At 34.1% G+C, this 16,862-nt stretch overlaps 1 protein-coding gene across 12 annotated transcripts in view; it reads left to right on the forward strand.

Annotated features, from left to right (window-relative positions):
- The window catches only part of DGKB (diacylglycerol kinase beta), a 764,082-nt gene that overhangs the window by 216,242 nt on the left and 530,978 nt on the right, over positions 1 to 16,862 (forward strand). For all 12 annotated transcript variants that reach the window (XM_015133916.3, XM_015133918.3, XM_015133921.3 and 9 more), the window contains 3 exons: positions 8,495 to 8,612; positions 10,982 to 11,070; positions 11,154 to 11,270. In XM_015133916.3, coding sequence (XP_014989402.1) covers positions 8,495 to 8,612; positions 10,982 to 11,070; positions 11,154 to 11,270 — 324 coding nt within the window. The remainder of the gene's footprint in view (positions 1 to 8,494; positions 8,613 to 10,981; positions 11,071 to 11,153; positions 11,271 to 16,862) is intronic.

Below are 16,862 nucleotides of genomic sequence, written 5' to 3' on the forward strand. Positions count from 1 at the left end.
TTACACATTTTGATTACAAATTGATCTGATCATTTTCTACCATGAAGCATGTAGTGAGTGCCTGGAACTTTTAATAAGTATGCCACAGTGCAATTTGACAGTAACTCCTTGTGTAGGAAACTTGCCACACACATATTGATGCACTTTAGGTATTACTTTAGGATCGAAAATATATTCTCTCTCTTTTGTTTTCCTCTATTTAAAGGGCAATCTAGTGTTTTTAAGTTACTGACCTCCTTATATTATCTAAAACAAGAGACTCTCCAATATTATTGTATTTTGCAGTTCTTGTGTGGTGCTTCATTATTTCAATGTTCCTCCTACCTATAAAGGTAATCTATTTTATTGATAACTGGTACTTGTAGGAGGCAGTTAAATATCTGCAGTAGTTTAAAGAATAGTGGTGCAGAAGTCATTATGGTTTCTGCCATTAAAAGTAGTGGCAGATCCTATATAAACACCAACCTATATAATCGTAAGTTTTTCTTGAATCAGCAGCAGCCAGGTTGTCATTCCATGCCTGTCAAAAGTTTTCTTAGAGTAGTTCCCCTAGTTGCAATTAAATACCATTATGAAGGAATAAAATAAATCAACCTAAGATGAGAATGTAATATAATAATGACGTTGAAAGCAAATCTTGCTGACCCAGCCTTGAAGCAGATTTTAATTATTGTTAGTTTAAAAATCTGATGACATCTATAGTGGATGCTAGATTTTTAAATTCAGCATTAATAATTATATAATAATTAGATATAATATGTGTACAATAACATGTCTGCTTAATTTCAAAGAACATTAGGGGTGGAAAGCACAATGACATTGTAATATTTAGAGTTTTAAGGTGTAAGACTATAGTATTCACCACTTTGCTGCCAAACCCAAAACTTTTCATACTTCTTGTTACCAACTGAAACAATTTTACAGATTCAAGACTATATCATAATTATTCAAGACACCAAATTTTTAAAAGTCATTTCTCAAGATATCTTACTGTCTGTGTTTGCGAAACATATGAGTGTATATAAAAATATGTTGGCACGTATGGATTTAGGAATATATAAATGGGCTTTAGGAATATACAAATGAGCTAAGGGTTAAGGAATATGTATCATTTTAGGAATAAATAATGGGCTTTAAGAGATTACCATTTGTTTTCTTTTTTACCTGGGTCTTCAAATTCTTCTAAACTCAGTTGAATCTTACTTTTCATGAGGCCCATGGGATCTGAGACATGGCCAGAGGGTGGAAAACAATAAAATACTAATAGGTGACATATGGAATATTACCCTTAAACTAATCTATTTAAACCAAAGATTATATATATATATATGTATTATTGTTAATAAGTATATATTTCTACACTTAAAAATTTTGTGAAACAGTATTTCCTGGTACCTGAAGTTCTTATACTACACATAACTATCTTTTTAAAATGATATTTGATATCATATTTATCTCTATATTATAAGTATTTATTTAATTGTTCATGTACCTTATGACAAAAAAGCATTATGTAAATCAGACTGCTGGGAGAAAACAAAAGAAAAACTGACAAAATGTTGACATTTTAAGGTTTAATGTATACTTTGGGAGGCCGAGACGGGCGGATCACGAGGTCAGGAGATCGAGACCATCCTGGCTAACACGGTGAAACCCCGTCTCTACTAAAAAAATACAAAAAACTAGCCGGGCGAGGTGGCGGGCGCCTGTAGTCCCAGCTACTCGGGAGGCTGAGGCAGGAGAATGGCGCAAACCCGGGAGGCGGAGCTTGCAGTGAGCTGAGATCCGGCCACTGCACTCCAGCCTGGGCGACAGAGCGAGACTCCATCTCAAAAAAAAAAAAAAAAAAAAAAAATTGTGTTCAGATAACTTTAGTCTGGAAATTCTAATAATAATGGTTCCCTACAAGGACGTTTTATGTTTGTAATGCTAAACTTTGTATATTCTAAGCATTTAGGGAAATTTTAAGATGAGAGGAGGGGACATGCAGGAATGAGCAAGTATATCATCTGGTAGTCGAGGGTGGGATTGAAAAGTGCAGAAAGGGACAGTCAGATGGCTATATTTTAAATATCACAAGAGATTTTTTGAAATGATGTTTTTCTTTGGAAACTATTGCTGATACCTTATTTTTTATTTAATTTATCAATGTAGATATTTGTGAAGTTATAAAAATTAGCACAGGTAATAGAGTCCACAAATCTTACCTCATTAGCTTCCAGTGTAGTATTATTTCAATTGTAAGGCAATTCTATGCATTTAATGTGCACTCTATTAATTATACATAATTTACTTTCTAACAGTATTTGTAAATTTATTTTTTATGTTTTTAGTTAAAAGGGAGTGTTTGGAGCTAAATAAGAGAAATCTATTTAGAGTTTTATGATAGCAACAGAGCTGGGTTCCAGAGTTGTGTTTCCAGTGATGGCCGCTAGATGGCAGAGCCACATTGTTTAACCTTAAGAGAGCACCTTAAATCTGAGATTAGATTCCGCCCCCGCCCTATCTCTGTAAAGAACAACTTTAAAAGAAGAAATTTCCCTTTTCTTTCATTTTTGTGAAAAAAGCCACCCACATTTTAAACTGTCTTTTAATAAAATGTATAAGCCATATAATCATGTGTAATGATCACAAAATACAGTATCTATTTGTTAGAAAGAGCTGTTTAACTCTAAAGCATGGTAATTGTTTTAAAAAGCGGGAATGACACGGAGACAGCTGAGTGATGAGAGCCTTTTTTAGTAATTGAGATATATTTCCTTTCTGTAGGCAGTTAATGTGTTACGTTATTACCTGGAGAGAATTTGATTCATGAATCTATCCCTTCACCTTTGCTTATTTAATTGAAAATCTAGATACTGCAGTTTGAAGTTGGCCACTTATTGTAAAGCTTGTCTTGTTAGGTTGTCCTATATGTTATTGTCTATTGCCAATTATGAGCTCGGGGAGTAGGTTCTAATTGATAGTGCATATAAAATACCACAGTGTATTTGAAAGTGACTGTGGTGTCCTAGCCAAATTACACAGAAAAGGAAGTAGTCCTGGGAGAGTAATCTTCACTTCTAATGTAAGGCACAACAGTTACGATTTCAGTGCAATTTATTTTTCTTTATCAACAGTAGTTTAAAAGCTAGTCTGTTTTTTTTTTTTTTAAAGAATATCTGTTTTGGTACCAAAATCAGAAATGGAGTTGATGGGGACCAGATTCTACGCCAAATAGTAGAGAGTAAGATCCATTTCTTTTCTCTTAGAAGAGGCTCTACAAACTTTACAAAATACAAGACGAAACGGTCAGAAGTGGTATAGAGTGTTAGTGTCTCTTACATTTGAAGGAAAATTGAGAATTTGGATGGCTTCATGATTCTGACTACCACAATAAAAATTTATATGTGAGACTTATTCATTCTTCCTTCAGAATTCATCTCACTGGAGAATTGTTTTTTTTTAAAAATATCCCATGTAATTAAACACTTTATCTAGAGGTAGATTCTGTTCCAGTGATTGGAAACTGTCTGCAGAAGGAGAGATATTAAATAATTTTGGCTGTGGGGCCATAAGGTTTCTGCCACAACGGCTTAACTCTGCTGTTTTGGCAGAAATGCAATCACAGAAATTATGTAAATGAACCAGAAAAGTTGTTTTAATAAAACTGCATGTGCAAAAATAGGTTGCTGGACAGGTTTGACTCAGTGTCATAGTTTGCCAACCACTGACCTATTCTATCACCAATTTGTCAGATTAAAAAACAGAAAAAGTTTTTAATTTATTTTAAATAATTTGGAAGAAAGGAGTTTAATACCTTTTATTTGGCAAAATCAGACAGCCACAGCAAGACATGAGGACAAACAGACAGAAAGCATAGGAGCAGTGAACATCATCAAATTGATCAAATAACAGACCCTGGCTCTGTTATTAACTAACTAGGTCATTTTGTGCCAGGCAGTTGCTCTTTCTGGAAAAATGAAAAGTTAGTCAAGAAGAGAAGTTAGTGTTTCCTAATACTCTTTCAGTTCAAACATTCCTTTTCCTGCATGAACGAGATAATTAATAATGCTTCAATTTCTGAAATCTCTACTTTTGGATCATCATTTAATTTTTTTCAAGGAAAATTCCTGAATTTATATTATAGGGAAAAGAGAAATGTACGTTTAAGCAGTGGCCTAGCTTGAAATAGCGATACCTTAACTTGTTGTGGATTGTTGCATGCACATCTAGCCTGCATGGTTTCTGGATGGTTTATATTTCGGTCTCACTATATGTGTGAAAAAAATCCTGGTCTTTAATTCTTATAGGTCATTTAAACTTTGCCTTTGATTGAGATGGTTTAGGACACATTTTTTGCTTGACTCTCAGTAAAGTAATATGCGAAGTTTTCTCTGATGAAATTCCTGAGTGATGGAGAATTGAAGACAACATACTCTTGGTAGATTAAATTATATTTTGGAAGCTGATGTTCAGCACATCAATTTTTAAAAGTTTTTAATTTGGTTAAGAGCGTTTGTTCTGCTGTCTATACTTTGCTCAATGTAGAAAGCCGTTACAAAACTAGATGAATGCAAAAATTAGTGAGATTCCAGATTGTGTCATTTTTTAAATGACTACGTGGTGTAACCTGCTGTTGATTTTGCATTTGAGCCTCAGGAATGGCAGGTGACCTTACAATGTGTGGTCTGGAGATGAACAGTTGATGACAGCTCCACTCAGAATTTTAAAACTTTTCTCTGCATTCTCTTTGCCCAGGCCTAATAGAGCTCATCTTTTTGTCTAAAAGGGAAGCTTATTTCACATTATCATAATTTTTTTTTGGACACCTTGAATAAAAAGTAAGGTAATTTAATAGTCTTTGTTATTTAATGAGTTGGAAGTAATTATTTGTAACATTAGCTCATATATATTTTATATATATATATATAAAAGTTAAGTCAGTTGAAACATAACTAGGTGTGGGGAGAGAAGCATGTGGGTTAGGACATCAGTGAAATTTCTCCTTGAGTTCTTCTGAACAAAAATTATTTATAGTAGCCCTAGTTCACTTGAACATTTTATGTGATCTTGGAAGTATTTATGGAAAAACTAAAACTTTAGAATCAGTAGGATAATGAAATAGGTTTTGAAAGTTCTAAACAGCATTATTTCCTTTGGAACATCCCTTTGCCTTCTAGGGAACTAAGAGTTGGGGAAAAATGTAAAGTTCCTTCTCAGCATGGAGTAGCCTAGGATTCATTAAGCATTTCTCTGTCATAAACACAGACCTGAACAGCTTCATTACAATATACAGTGTTATGTCTGATGATGAAAAAAGAGCACATTTTAATGAAATAAAGTGAAATTTTAGGTATTTTTCTCAGTTCTTTTGGCTGAAATATTGGGATGTTACACAACGCAACCCAATGAGGGTAATAATATTTGCTGTTTATATAACACCAGTCTTCTGAGAAACCAAATTAACTTCACAGGTATTGTATAATGAAACCTCACACCACAGCCCGGAAAAGGGAAGTGGGTACTTTCCTTTCATTAGAGAGGAAGATAGGAAGAAAGGTGAAATGGCTTATCCACATTTTCACAGTAGGCTAGGAATCAAGCCTTTCTGGATGCCCTGCTTATTTCTGTTTTATAAAAAATAAATTCCCTTTTGTGATAATAAATATATATTTGCAGTGGAAGTACTAATAGGAATGTGTTCTACTGGCTGATAGAATCTAAGGGACAGATTCTTTCTCTCCCCGTTAAGTTTACATTCTAAGCAAGATAAACAAGACAAGACATGAAAATAGAGAGCTGGAGTATAATTTGCACTGCTGAGAAGTAATTGGCTCCTGGTTTCAATTTCTTCTCTTAAAGAAGTCACATACATATTTCATCCCTTGCATATTTTGGCAATGTATCCAGCTAAGAGCTATAAAGCTATTTAATTTGTTTTTTTGGTAAAGCATTTTATGCCTGGGTAATGGATTTGTACATCAGTTGCAGCCTGTAACATGGATAAGTGTTCTGATTGACAGAACACCCACGTTCAGACTTGTTTATTTTTTGATAAGGAAAATGCCAGCTAACTTACTCCATATGTGCTCTTCAAAGGATGAAGCTTATTCACATGTAATGGACAATCATTTAAAAATAAAATGACAAGATTACAAGAACAGTAATACGTACGAAAATTCGATTTTTGTCCTTTTTACTTAAAAATGTTTTTAAGCATTTAGCTACTACTTTTAATTTTTAAAATATTAATTTAGTTTGTAAAAAATTAACAACCCCATATTTAATCTTTCCACATAAGGATGTTTAAATGTTATTTGAGGGGATATAAATTTTAAAATATAGACAGTTTTGAAAATATAGTGAAATATAGCAAAGTTAAATATATAAAGTATTCTATTCACATGATAATGCTACTAGAAATCTATGACTCACCCAAACCAAAACAGGAGATTCAGAAATTTCTTAAGTTTTGAAAGAAAATTGGAACACCTGTGTTTTCAGAAGTTTTCTGTATGACACCTGCGTAGCTACATTTGTTGAGACCTTTGTGAGCCCCTTGTCAGAAAGGTAAATCTGAGCAATATCAAGAACTGTAAAGGGTTTACATTTTATAAAATTTACCCTACTGGAAATTAATGTGCTAGCTTGCCACAGTTTTATGGATGCTGCCAGAGGACATGAGACTCCTGAGTCAGAGACAATGGACTTTGTTATTCACAACAAAGAAAGTAACAGGAGCTTCACGTTTAAGTTCACCTTGCCTCCAAAATCCCATGGGAACAACAGAGTGGGACCCAAGTAATGATTGTACACAGCATCAAGTTTTGGAAACCCTGACTTAGGAAAACTAAATGAATTATAATGTGTAGGAAACCAACCCATTTAACCTTTGCCTACGAGAGAGATTATTTTTATTATACTGTAAGTATAGTAAGCAAACCAGCCCTCACCTCTGGAGGGAGACATGTCTCTATTGTCCAAGGCTAGGCTGTTTGTTACTCAAACATCTTTGAAAATATAGTCTTAAGAAGAAAAAAAAGAAAGGACAGTGCTTCTGCTTTCAAAACATGAAGAAATTCAAGAGACCCACCGAGAATTATCGCCCAGGAAGCATTTCATTAATGTTTCATGTTATGATGCAAATTTGACATTTCTGGTTCTAATGTAAGAATTAGTTACTGTAGATTTTCTCTAGTATTACAAATTTAGTGGTTTATCCCTTGACTGGGAATAGGAAAGGTAGTTAAGAGCATTATTATTAATATTTTATTATCAGGAGAAACAAGATGATCTGAATATATTTATACTGTCTCACTACTACAGGACTAATGTTAATGCCCAAGCACTTAATAGGTGCTCAAAAATTATTAGGTGAATGTGTTCTGAGAAATACGACAATTTGGCTAACCTGAAAAGTTATGATAAATAATGTTTTCAATAGAATACCAATAAATGTTCATCTGTTTGATTTAATTTGGTGATTAGACTACAAAAAATACATGTTAATGGAGAAAATGATGGTAGCAAAAGTAATGATATATAATAATTTCTTTTAATATCTTGACCTTCTTGTAAGGAGTTCAAGAAATTCCTAAGCATCATATTATTTAATTTTATTTTAATCTTGAACAATGCAGCTGTGATTAAACACCTACACAAGTAACTATTATGATATAGAGAGTTTTACTCAGAAGAGAAAAAAATGAAATGTTTTGCTAAAGTGGGAATTAATTTAAACCCATGGTTGTATTGTGGCAAATAACTATAGTGATTGTTATAAATAATAATATTAATACAGTTTTAATATTTTTACCTTCTTTCTGTGAGATTAAAACTACTTATATTTTATAAGAGGGGGCAAACAAAATGATAACATCATTAAATCCTTTAAAAAGTTTACCTTTTAAAATATACTATTTCTGGCATACTCAATATATTAATATAAATTGGAATACAGTATAAGGACTCCTGGAAGCCCTAGAATGTCACCAATAACTTATCTTTTAGTATTAGTTTTCCATCCCATCCCATTCCTCTGCCACCTTACATGACCTGATCACCATGATGAATTTTGTATATTAAGTAAGCAAGGGTTAATGACGTCTTTGCAAGTTTTTACTTATCAGGCTCTTCCACTGAAGGGTATTTTGTCTTTCTATTTATTTATTTGTTTATGGAATTGTGCTGAGGATAAAGTATTTAAAGGAGAGGCAATCACGTCCCTGATCCATTTGGCAGGTCATGACGATGGCTTGGGGTATGCCGTTGAGCTGTTAATATTAGACAAGAATTCGTGGGTTGCTATAGCATCGGTGATTTGTTAGCACTATCTCATTTCACTGGAGCACATGTGTTTTTCTAAAGGCTCTGCGGTGATCTTGGAGAAAGTCAGGGATGAAGTAACAGATTGTCTTCACATGCTTCGGTCCAGCTCTGAATTTTATTGGCACTTACATCTTTCACTGTTTATTTCATTAAGTGAAATCTGTTTCTCTTACGTCCCATGCAGAACGTGAAGGATGATGGACAGCACGTGTGGCGACTGAAGCACTTTAACAAACCTGCCTATTGCAACCTTTGCCTGAACATGCTGATTGGTGTGGGGAAGCAGGGCCTCTGCTGTTCCTGTGAGTACATTTGCTCTGCCTGGACATCATCGCCTCCAGTGAGGAAAGGTTGATTTCGTGGAACAGTCTTATTTGTAGATGGAGACCTAAAATCCGATCCAGACTGTCTCTGTACATGTGATTTACATTTTCCTGTACTGTGTTTTTGAATGTTTAGGTTACTCTAATTTCTTCAGTTTTGGAAAAACCTACCCTTGGAAAAAAATGAAGGACATTTTCCAAGTCTTCCGCAATTTTCTTTCCACTGTAGTTTAATTTATTCTTGTTTCCCATTTCTTCAGGGATTGTTTTGAAGATTTCTACTAGTTTTTCATACTTACATCTTATTCATATTTATCCCCCTCTCCTCACATGTTAGTCACTTTATTCACATGAACATCTTATAATGAGTTGCTTCCTTTGGGTATTTTTGTAAGTTACATTAATTGATTAAAAATAGATTTGCACTAAAATTAGGAAATCACAAGATACACAAACTAATTTTACACCTCAAGCCTATTATTTTTAATGCTAGCATAAAGAAAATCTTCATATATGGTTATTAGATGTTGGAATGCAAAGCATTGATGATTAATGAGTTCTGGCCATTTAAAAAATTTCAGTTCACTCATCTTTGCAATTTTCACTTTATTCTGTTAACTCAGTACTACCAATTAGAATGTTCTTATAGTGTATATAACAGTTAGTTTATAAAATCACCTAAGCAATTTTAAATCTACAGCCTATATACCTGAGAAAATTCTACAATCCACAATATTCCTGATAGATAAGAGTAGATATCATAACCTCTTCATTTAAGATCTCCATTAATCCATCAATTTATCTCTCCCCAACCTTTTCATCTTGTACAGAATTACTGAAACTGTCAAGTTCATTAGACACATTCCATTGTTGTGCATTTAATTAAATCTAATGTCTTACCTGGCTTCCATACCATTCATGGCTTATAGGTTTTTTGTTTGCTTGTTGGTTTGTCGTTAGCTAGCAGCTTTGGTATGTTCGAGAATTTCCTTACTCTCAGCTTTATTATTTGAAATTTAATATCATGTTTTAGTGCCACATATGTATATGATTTCTGAACTGTTTACAAATTTTGATAGTTACCTGAAATTTGCCATGTGTAACATAGTCTATGACAGCTATGTTTGAAAGGTTAGTTACATGTTAGTTACATTAGAACATTCTCCATACACAAAGGAAGTACTTTGTTTTTAAAGTTCTATTATATTTAAGAAAAGGAATTTTTGTGGTAGAGTCTGTTAATAAGAACACATAAAACAAAATGATAGGTCTCAAATAAGATGAGTGATATATGAAGAATGAGAATTTTGCTCATAAGCTTTTACTGATTAGTGTGGTAAATGCAATACTCAATATTATTTTTAATATAGAGGACAAGAGAAAGCATCTTTTCTCCCTCAACGTTGCCAAAGAAAATCACAGATATGAATATTTTGGAAGAGTTTTACCATATAAATATTATGTGGATTTAGTGTTTTTCATTTTAATTTGAGGCATTGGTTAGTTTTTTGTTTTTGTTTTTATTGAGGAGGCTATATAGTTATTTTTAAGTATTGTTTTATATATTTATGCATTTAGAACTCTTAATTTGTAACCAACATTTTATTAAAAGAATACATGTAGTTGACCCTAAATCATATTCAGACTCAAACCATAAAGAACTTGAAGATACCAAAATGCACGTCTTGGTTTTCTGACACATGTTATATGTATACATAGATACATATATTTGCTTATGTGTATGTATACATTTGCATAGTAACATAAATTTTTGCATATGTATACAATATGCCGCCCAGCAAAGGCTGTTGCTTTTGGACAAATGATGCCATGATGGCCGAAGGCCTGGCATGTATGATGAAATCTATTCTCTGGAAATAGACTAATCAGCCATTTAAGATTTAGATAAGAGACAAAATAGCATAAACTCATGGGCTTTTATTCCCATGCCTGCCAGCTGCTCTCATGCCTATACTTTGTAAAATATAGATCTCTTCCTTCTAGCAAATGACACCAAGCCATTTGGCAGTCATCAATTTGTCTTTAATATTTTTGTCATCTGGGAATTATTGTGAAAAATTTGAGTGAGGACTGATTTAATTAAGCATTTCCTGCTATGCCATGATAGAGGAGCCTTGGTTTTTCACATGCATAATATTTCCTGTACTAATTGGCCTTTTATATTCCATGGTAAAAACAGTCGACTTGGACTTCTCCTTGATGTGGCTGATTGGATTGATTAGGGAGCAGTGGATATGAAATGAGGTTCTGTTAATGTCATTCTTTCTCTATAAAATTACAACCAGGACCAGGATTAGCTCTGAATTTGTGTACCTGTTTCCTTTCAGTCTGCAAGTACACAGTCCATGAGCGCTGTGTGGCTCGAGCACCGCCCTCTTGCATCAAGACCTATGTGAAGTCCAAAAAGAATGCTGATGTAAGTTTGTGTGCATGCTTGCTTTCTGAAAGTGGCCATTCTGTGGTGTGTCCTCTTACCACAATGATGTCATTCTGTTCTAGGTCATGCACCATTACTGGGTTGAAGGTAACTGCCCAACCAAGTGTGATAAGTGCCACAAAACTGTTAAATGTTACCAGGGCCTGACAGGACTGCATTGTGTTTGGTGTCAGATCACAGTGAGTAACAATTGGAAAACAAATCCCAGCATTCACCCACATTGAAGACTGTGTATCTCATGCTCTCTGAAAGTCCTGCCCTAGAAGGGCTTCCTGAGACTCAGTGTAAGCATATAATCACGGAACTTCTTATTTCAGCTTGTTTGCAAAGAGATAGTCTCAGGGTCAGATTTGTCCCCATAGAGTCCAGAATTTTAGAGCTGATGACAATCTAAGAGATGATACCATGGTATGGTTTTTCAACTGTGTTCCATGGACTGCTAGAGGTTCCCAGGAAGGTAATCAGATGCCATGGCTAGGAGTAAGCAATGCGAATAGGATACTGATTGGGTAGAACTTGGCTCTCCCTTTACTCCACAACCCTGTGTAATAAGGGTTTTCTGATTTGTTTATTGTAAATTTATTTTAGCCCTAAAATCTATGGGCTTAAAAGGGTTAGAAAAATGAACAATGAGTTTCAGTGATTTAAGTATATAGTAAAGACTCTAAGACCAAAAAAGTTAAGCAAATTGTCCTTGACCACGTGACTAGATGGAAGTGCAAGTAGGCTGTGTTTTATTTAGGTCTTGATGCATCTAAAAATTCATCTTACCGTTCTTCCCAACATATTGTTGCCTTCCTGTTTCAGTTAAATCATACGTTGGGGTATAAGAGAGACTGATGTAAATGCTAGTCTTGATGGTGTTCACAATTAAGTAAGAAGAGATAAATTAGTCTTTTCTGGGACACTTTGGAATTTCACCTGGCTTGAATGACTGTCAAATCTAGCTTGAAAAAATTTTTGGAATGAATGCAGTTGTTAGATGGTACTTCTACAGTTATATGTGTAATTTCTGGAAGTTAATTAGAATCACACATTTTCAATAATAGCTATTTTTGATAATGTAGTACAAAATATTTATGGGGCTGGAGTTTTCCAGCATAGAGTGAGTATTCCTGTTACAGGACTAAAGTTTTTACTTTTGTCAGAATAAAAAAGTAGGAGGCTCTGAATCAGTTAAGCAAATAACTGTCTCCACTGGGTCCCCAAGTGCCCCACCCTCAACCCAGGGATTAAACAATTCTCTTAAATGCTCTCTCTTTCTCTCTCTCTCTCTCACACACACACAGGCACACACACACACACACGCACACTCACACAGGATGATGAGAAAAACAACTGACTTTCTTTTGAAAAATACAATTAAGTACTTTCTTTTAAATGAACAAATTTTCTGTAATCATTTTCAGCTATTAGTTAAATTATGTTTACATTTGAAATTTTCCCAATTATGAAAGACAGCTTTTTAAAAGTGTTTGGTTTGTATAATAAAATGTCTAACGATGATTCAAATTTTACACACGAAGTACTCAAACATTGAATTCTCAGTTTTAAGAAGATCATAACTACTTCATTTTTAAAACATTCATGTACATTTTTAAAAATCAGGTGTCTTTTTTTTTGCTAACCGTTTACAAAAATATGTAGGTTTTGTTTCAGACCTCGTGGGGGCTTCCTCTTATTTTTTTCATATAGTGAATATTTCACTGGTTATATCTTAACTTTAACATAAGCTGAGATTAGAGAATATTAGAAATAATTTCTTCTTTATATCTCCAATTGTTTTCCTATTCTTCATAATTTACAAACATATTGTCTTAGGTTTATTATTCAAATTTTCTTTTTTATTTCTTAAAAAATCAATATTTTTAAGTGTGTACTCAGTTTGAACGCTCTAAAAACATGCATTGCTGCCTTTTCTAATGGAAAAGATTTCAAAGCTGTTAGAATTTTCTGTACTTGAATCCTCTCATTATTTCTTTATTTAATCTCCATGAAATCTGTCTTCTAGCCTTTCCAGTCATGGGAACCACTGTCCTCAAAGTTACCATTGCTAGTGGTCTCTTATTGGTACACAAAGCATCTTAAAATTCTTCCTTTCCTTGTTTTATATCCCATTTTGTTTTTCTCATTGTTTTCCTTTTTGTTTTAACAGTTCTTCTTATCTGGTACTCCAGAATCCACACCTAGCCCTACCATTCACAAGTTACGCATTTTTCTTTGGTCTTGATCCTGACCCTAGCCTTACAAGAAAAGAGGCACTTTCTTTTACAGGAAAAAGGATATCGCTTTTCCGGAAACTCTACTTTTAAAAATCTAAATATCATATGTCCCAAATCAGATAAGACAATATACCCTTAACATTTTATTCCTACACTAAATACCATTGAATAGCTGAATGTGATTTTGTTTGTCATTATGGCAAAGCACAACATAAACAGCAAATGTCTTAAATCCCCAAGTTCAAAATTATTAATAAATAAATCAATTAATCAATCTGAAATTTCTACTTAGGAAACAAGACTAACCAGGGATCTCTGATGGAGTTAAGGCAGAGTCAGAAAGAAAAAAAAAAGCTGCCCTCTTACTAAGCTCTCTGAAGTCCTGAGACTTTTAGCCATCCTCAGCGTCATTTTCTATAAACCATGAGTTCCAGGGGTCTTATGGGTATTAAGTTCATAAAACAAACTTGTGCAAATTTTTAAAAAGCTATCATATATCCAGGAGACTATATCAGTTTCTTAAAAGTCACTTCAGCCTCTGTCCAGTTCTGGATTTTAAATTTTAAGCAATTTTAGGGACACATTTACTTAATTATTGATTTCGTGCCTTGGTTAAACAGGATATATTTACCTCAGCACATTTATGTATTTAGTAGTATTTATAGTTTTCTATTGAGCCATTGCATGAAAATTTCAGCATGAAATTGATCTGCTCTTGACTGATGGGTATCTACTGCTACTGCTTGCCTTTAAACAACTGAATGTACTTTCTTTTGCTCTTACACTTTCCAGAAAGTACTATGAATATAACAAAGAGCTAGCAGAAGTTATAGAAGTAATGGAATATGGCAGTGCTAGTGCTGGCTCCAGAAAGGCCTATCTGAATGGGTTCCATGAAGAATATATTATAGAGAGAAACAGAAAGAATGAAGCTTGGCTTTCTTTTGGGGTTTGTCCAAAAGCCATTACTTCCTTTTATATATTACTTTTGGAAATGACTTGACTGTTGTAAGTAAGACCAACCAGATTCTTAAGATTGTCTCCTCACTTACTAGTTGTGCCATCTTGGGCCATTTATGTAACCAGTTTGGACAAATTTCCTCATGTGTCAAATGGAGTTAATGGTACCTAAGTTATTAGATTGTTATGAGGATTAAAGGGGCTAAAAAAATCTCTGTAGATATGTTTAGGACAAGACCTCATACATATTAGTGCTCAGTAAGTAACAATTATATCTGTGGGTATTATGAAATACTATTTGGGTGCATATAACCAACCCCTGGTTTCCAGAGGGCACTCCATGAAGAACTTATGTCATTTCTGTCTCACCTGTAGAAGGATGGATAGTTGCCCAGTCTGATTCAGAACAGCACCTGCATGCACTCAAAAAAACATCCAGAATCCTGTGGTCCTGAATCTCACTAAATCCTAAGCCAAACTGACTGATTTTCATTCCCAAAGACTATTACTACAACTCTCTCATTCTATCAGACCTGGTATTGTCATGCTTCCAGTCACTGGAAAAAAAGTTAGAAGTCCATTTTTTTTTGTTTGTTTTTTTACTTTTGTCTTTTACCTTTATCTCATGTACACAACCTGTCAGTGAGTCTTGTCATTTTCTACTTAAAATATCTCTCTCAGATTTGAGCTTTTGTCTCCGCATTCGCAGCCCTAGTGCAAGCTCTTAGCACCTCTTGACTAGATTAGAGTCAAAATCTCTTGGATCATCTCCCTAACAGAAGGTACTTTTCCTATAATGCAGGCTGCATACCACCTCCAGAAACATCTTCTGAAAATACTGGTTTGTTATATGCCTTCTTTAGCAATCTATAATAGTTCTGTGATAATAAATGCAGCCCTCAACATCCCTTGCCTCAACTTGTTTTTTAGTAGAAATCAGAACCAAACCTAAACATAACTGTATATAATATTCCTCTTCTACACACACCCTCTGCCATAGCTGTGTATTTCTGTTGACAGTCCCTTGAGGAGGTCATGTTTCCCTCATGCCTACTATTTTGTTCATCCCCTTCCCTTGAATGCGTGCAAAAGTTAGTAAATTTAAGAACCAAGTTAGGTTACTTGTCTTCCTTGAAATTTTTCTTGACACTAATATATCTTCATTTGGAATAGTTTCTGTACTTATAGTCCACATCCAAAGGAAAAACTCAAATGCTCTCCATTGGTTTCACACTGCAGGGTAACATTGTTTGCAATGTTAACTATAGTCCGCTCCTGTTGCTTGTCCATATCACACATTTTTTCCTAATCACCTGAAGTTCTTGACAAAGTACTGAGTATAGAGAACTCTTCAGTAAGATCACTTTAATCTCTGATATGCTATTCTTACAGTAGAATATTAAATTTCCAACATATGTCCTATTTAAGTTTTGTTTTATAATATCATCCTGTAATACTCAAATCTCCATCAGATATGCAAGTAAGCTTAAACAAACACTTAAGAATCTATTTTCACACCCATATTTCAGTTCATACTTGTGGCTTCTTGATGTACTTTTTGGCCATCTTGTAGGCATAAAATTAGGTTCTTAGAATGAAATTTTCTGTTCATTTGTAAATCTAGCCACTTCAAAATTAAAAATACGAAAAGCTTAAGAAAGGTCAATGGAAAACTGCCTTCTGATATTTAGGCAACCAGTCACTGTGTTTTATATTTCAATTCTCTGTGACAGGCAAAATATTTGCCTCAGTTATCTTTTCTGTCTTGATTACTAACATCCTTAATATCCCACTGCTTATACCTGTTCATTTCTTCTGAAAGTGTGTTTTCTTGACCTTCTTTGTAGAACATGTTGTGAATCATTGCTGGTCAAGGTAAGCTGTCACTGGTCAGGCAGAACTCACCAGGTTGGGAAGTCGAGACATTTTATTTAGGCTTGAAAAAAGAACACCTATTTCATAGAAATGATTTACTAACTTTTGCTATGATCTAGAGATAGTATTATTTATTAAGATACTAAATTCCTAGCAGTAATGTTTAAAAGTTTCCAATGCCATGGAAACATTTCTGCTTCAGCAAATGCCAGTCTTAGGAAGTACCCCAAAACTGCAAAATATTAGGGGCCAGTGTAAAAGGTTAACCAATAAATATGTGCCTCCAAATCAGGCCTTCAAATTTTTCTTTAGAAGAATAGTTTATTTCTCTTCTTATTTTCCTCTAAATTCCTATGAACACTTATTTTCTATTTTTCCTCCTTTTGACTTCTTAGATTTCATTTTCTTCTCTGACCAGCACAGCCACTCTTTCCTCAACTCCAGCCATAACTATATGCTGGCACACATGCACACAGACATCCGCACACTTTCTTTTACTTTTTATCTTGAGACAGCTTTTTCTAATAAACATAGATCTGGCTCTAAATTAGGTGCTACTGGAAGTTGTCATAAACTCTGAAATTATTTCCAAGTGTTTAATTCACTTCCAGGAAAAGCTGGTTTCTATTATATGACTTTGCTACATATGGCACTGAATCTCTTAACATGAATGGGAATTTCTGGCTGTATATTTAAAAATGAGCTAAGGATTTC

This window comes from Macaca mulatta, chromosome 3, assembly GCF_049350105.2.
Source record: "Macaca mulatta isolate MMU2019108-1 chromosome 3, T2T-MMU8v2.0, whole genome shotgun sequence".
Lineage (NCBI taxonomy): Eukaryota > Metazoa > Chordata > Mammalia > Primates > Cercopithecidae > Macaca > Macaca mulatta.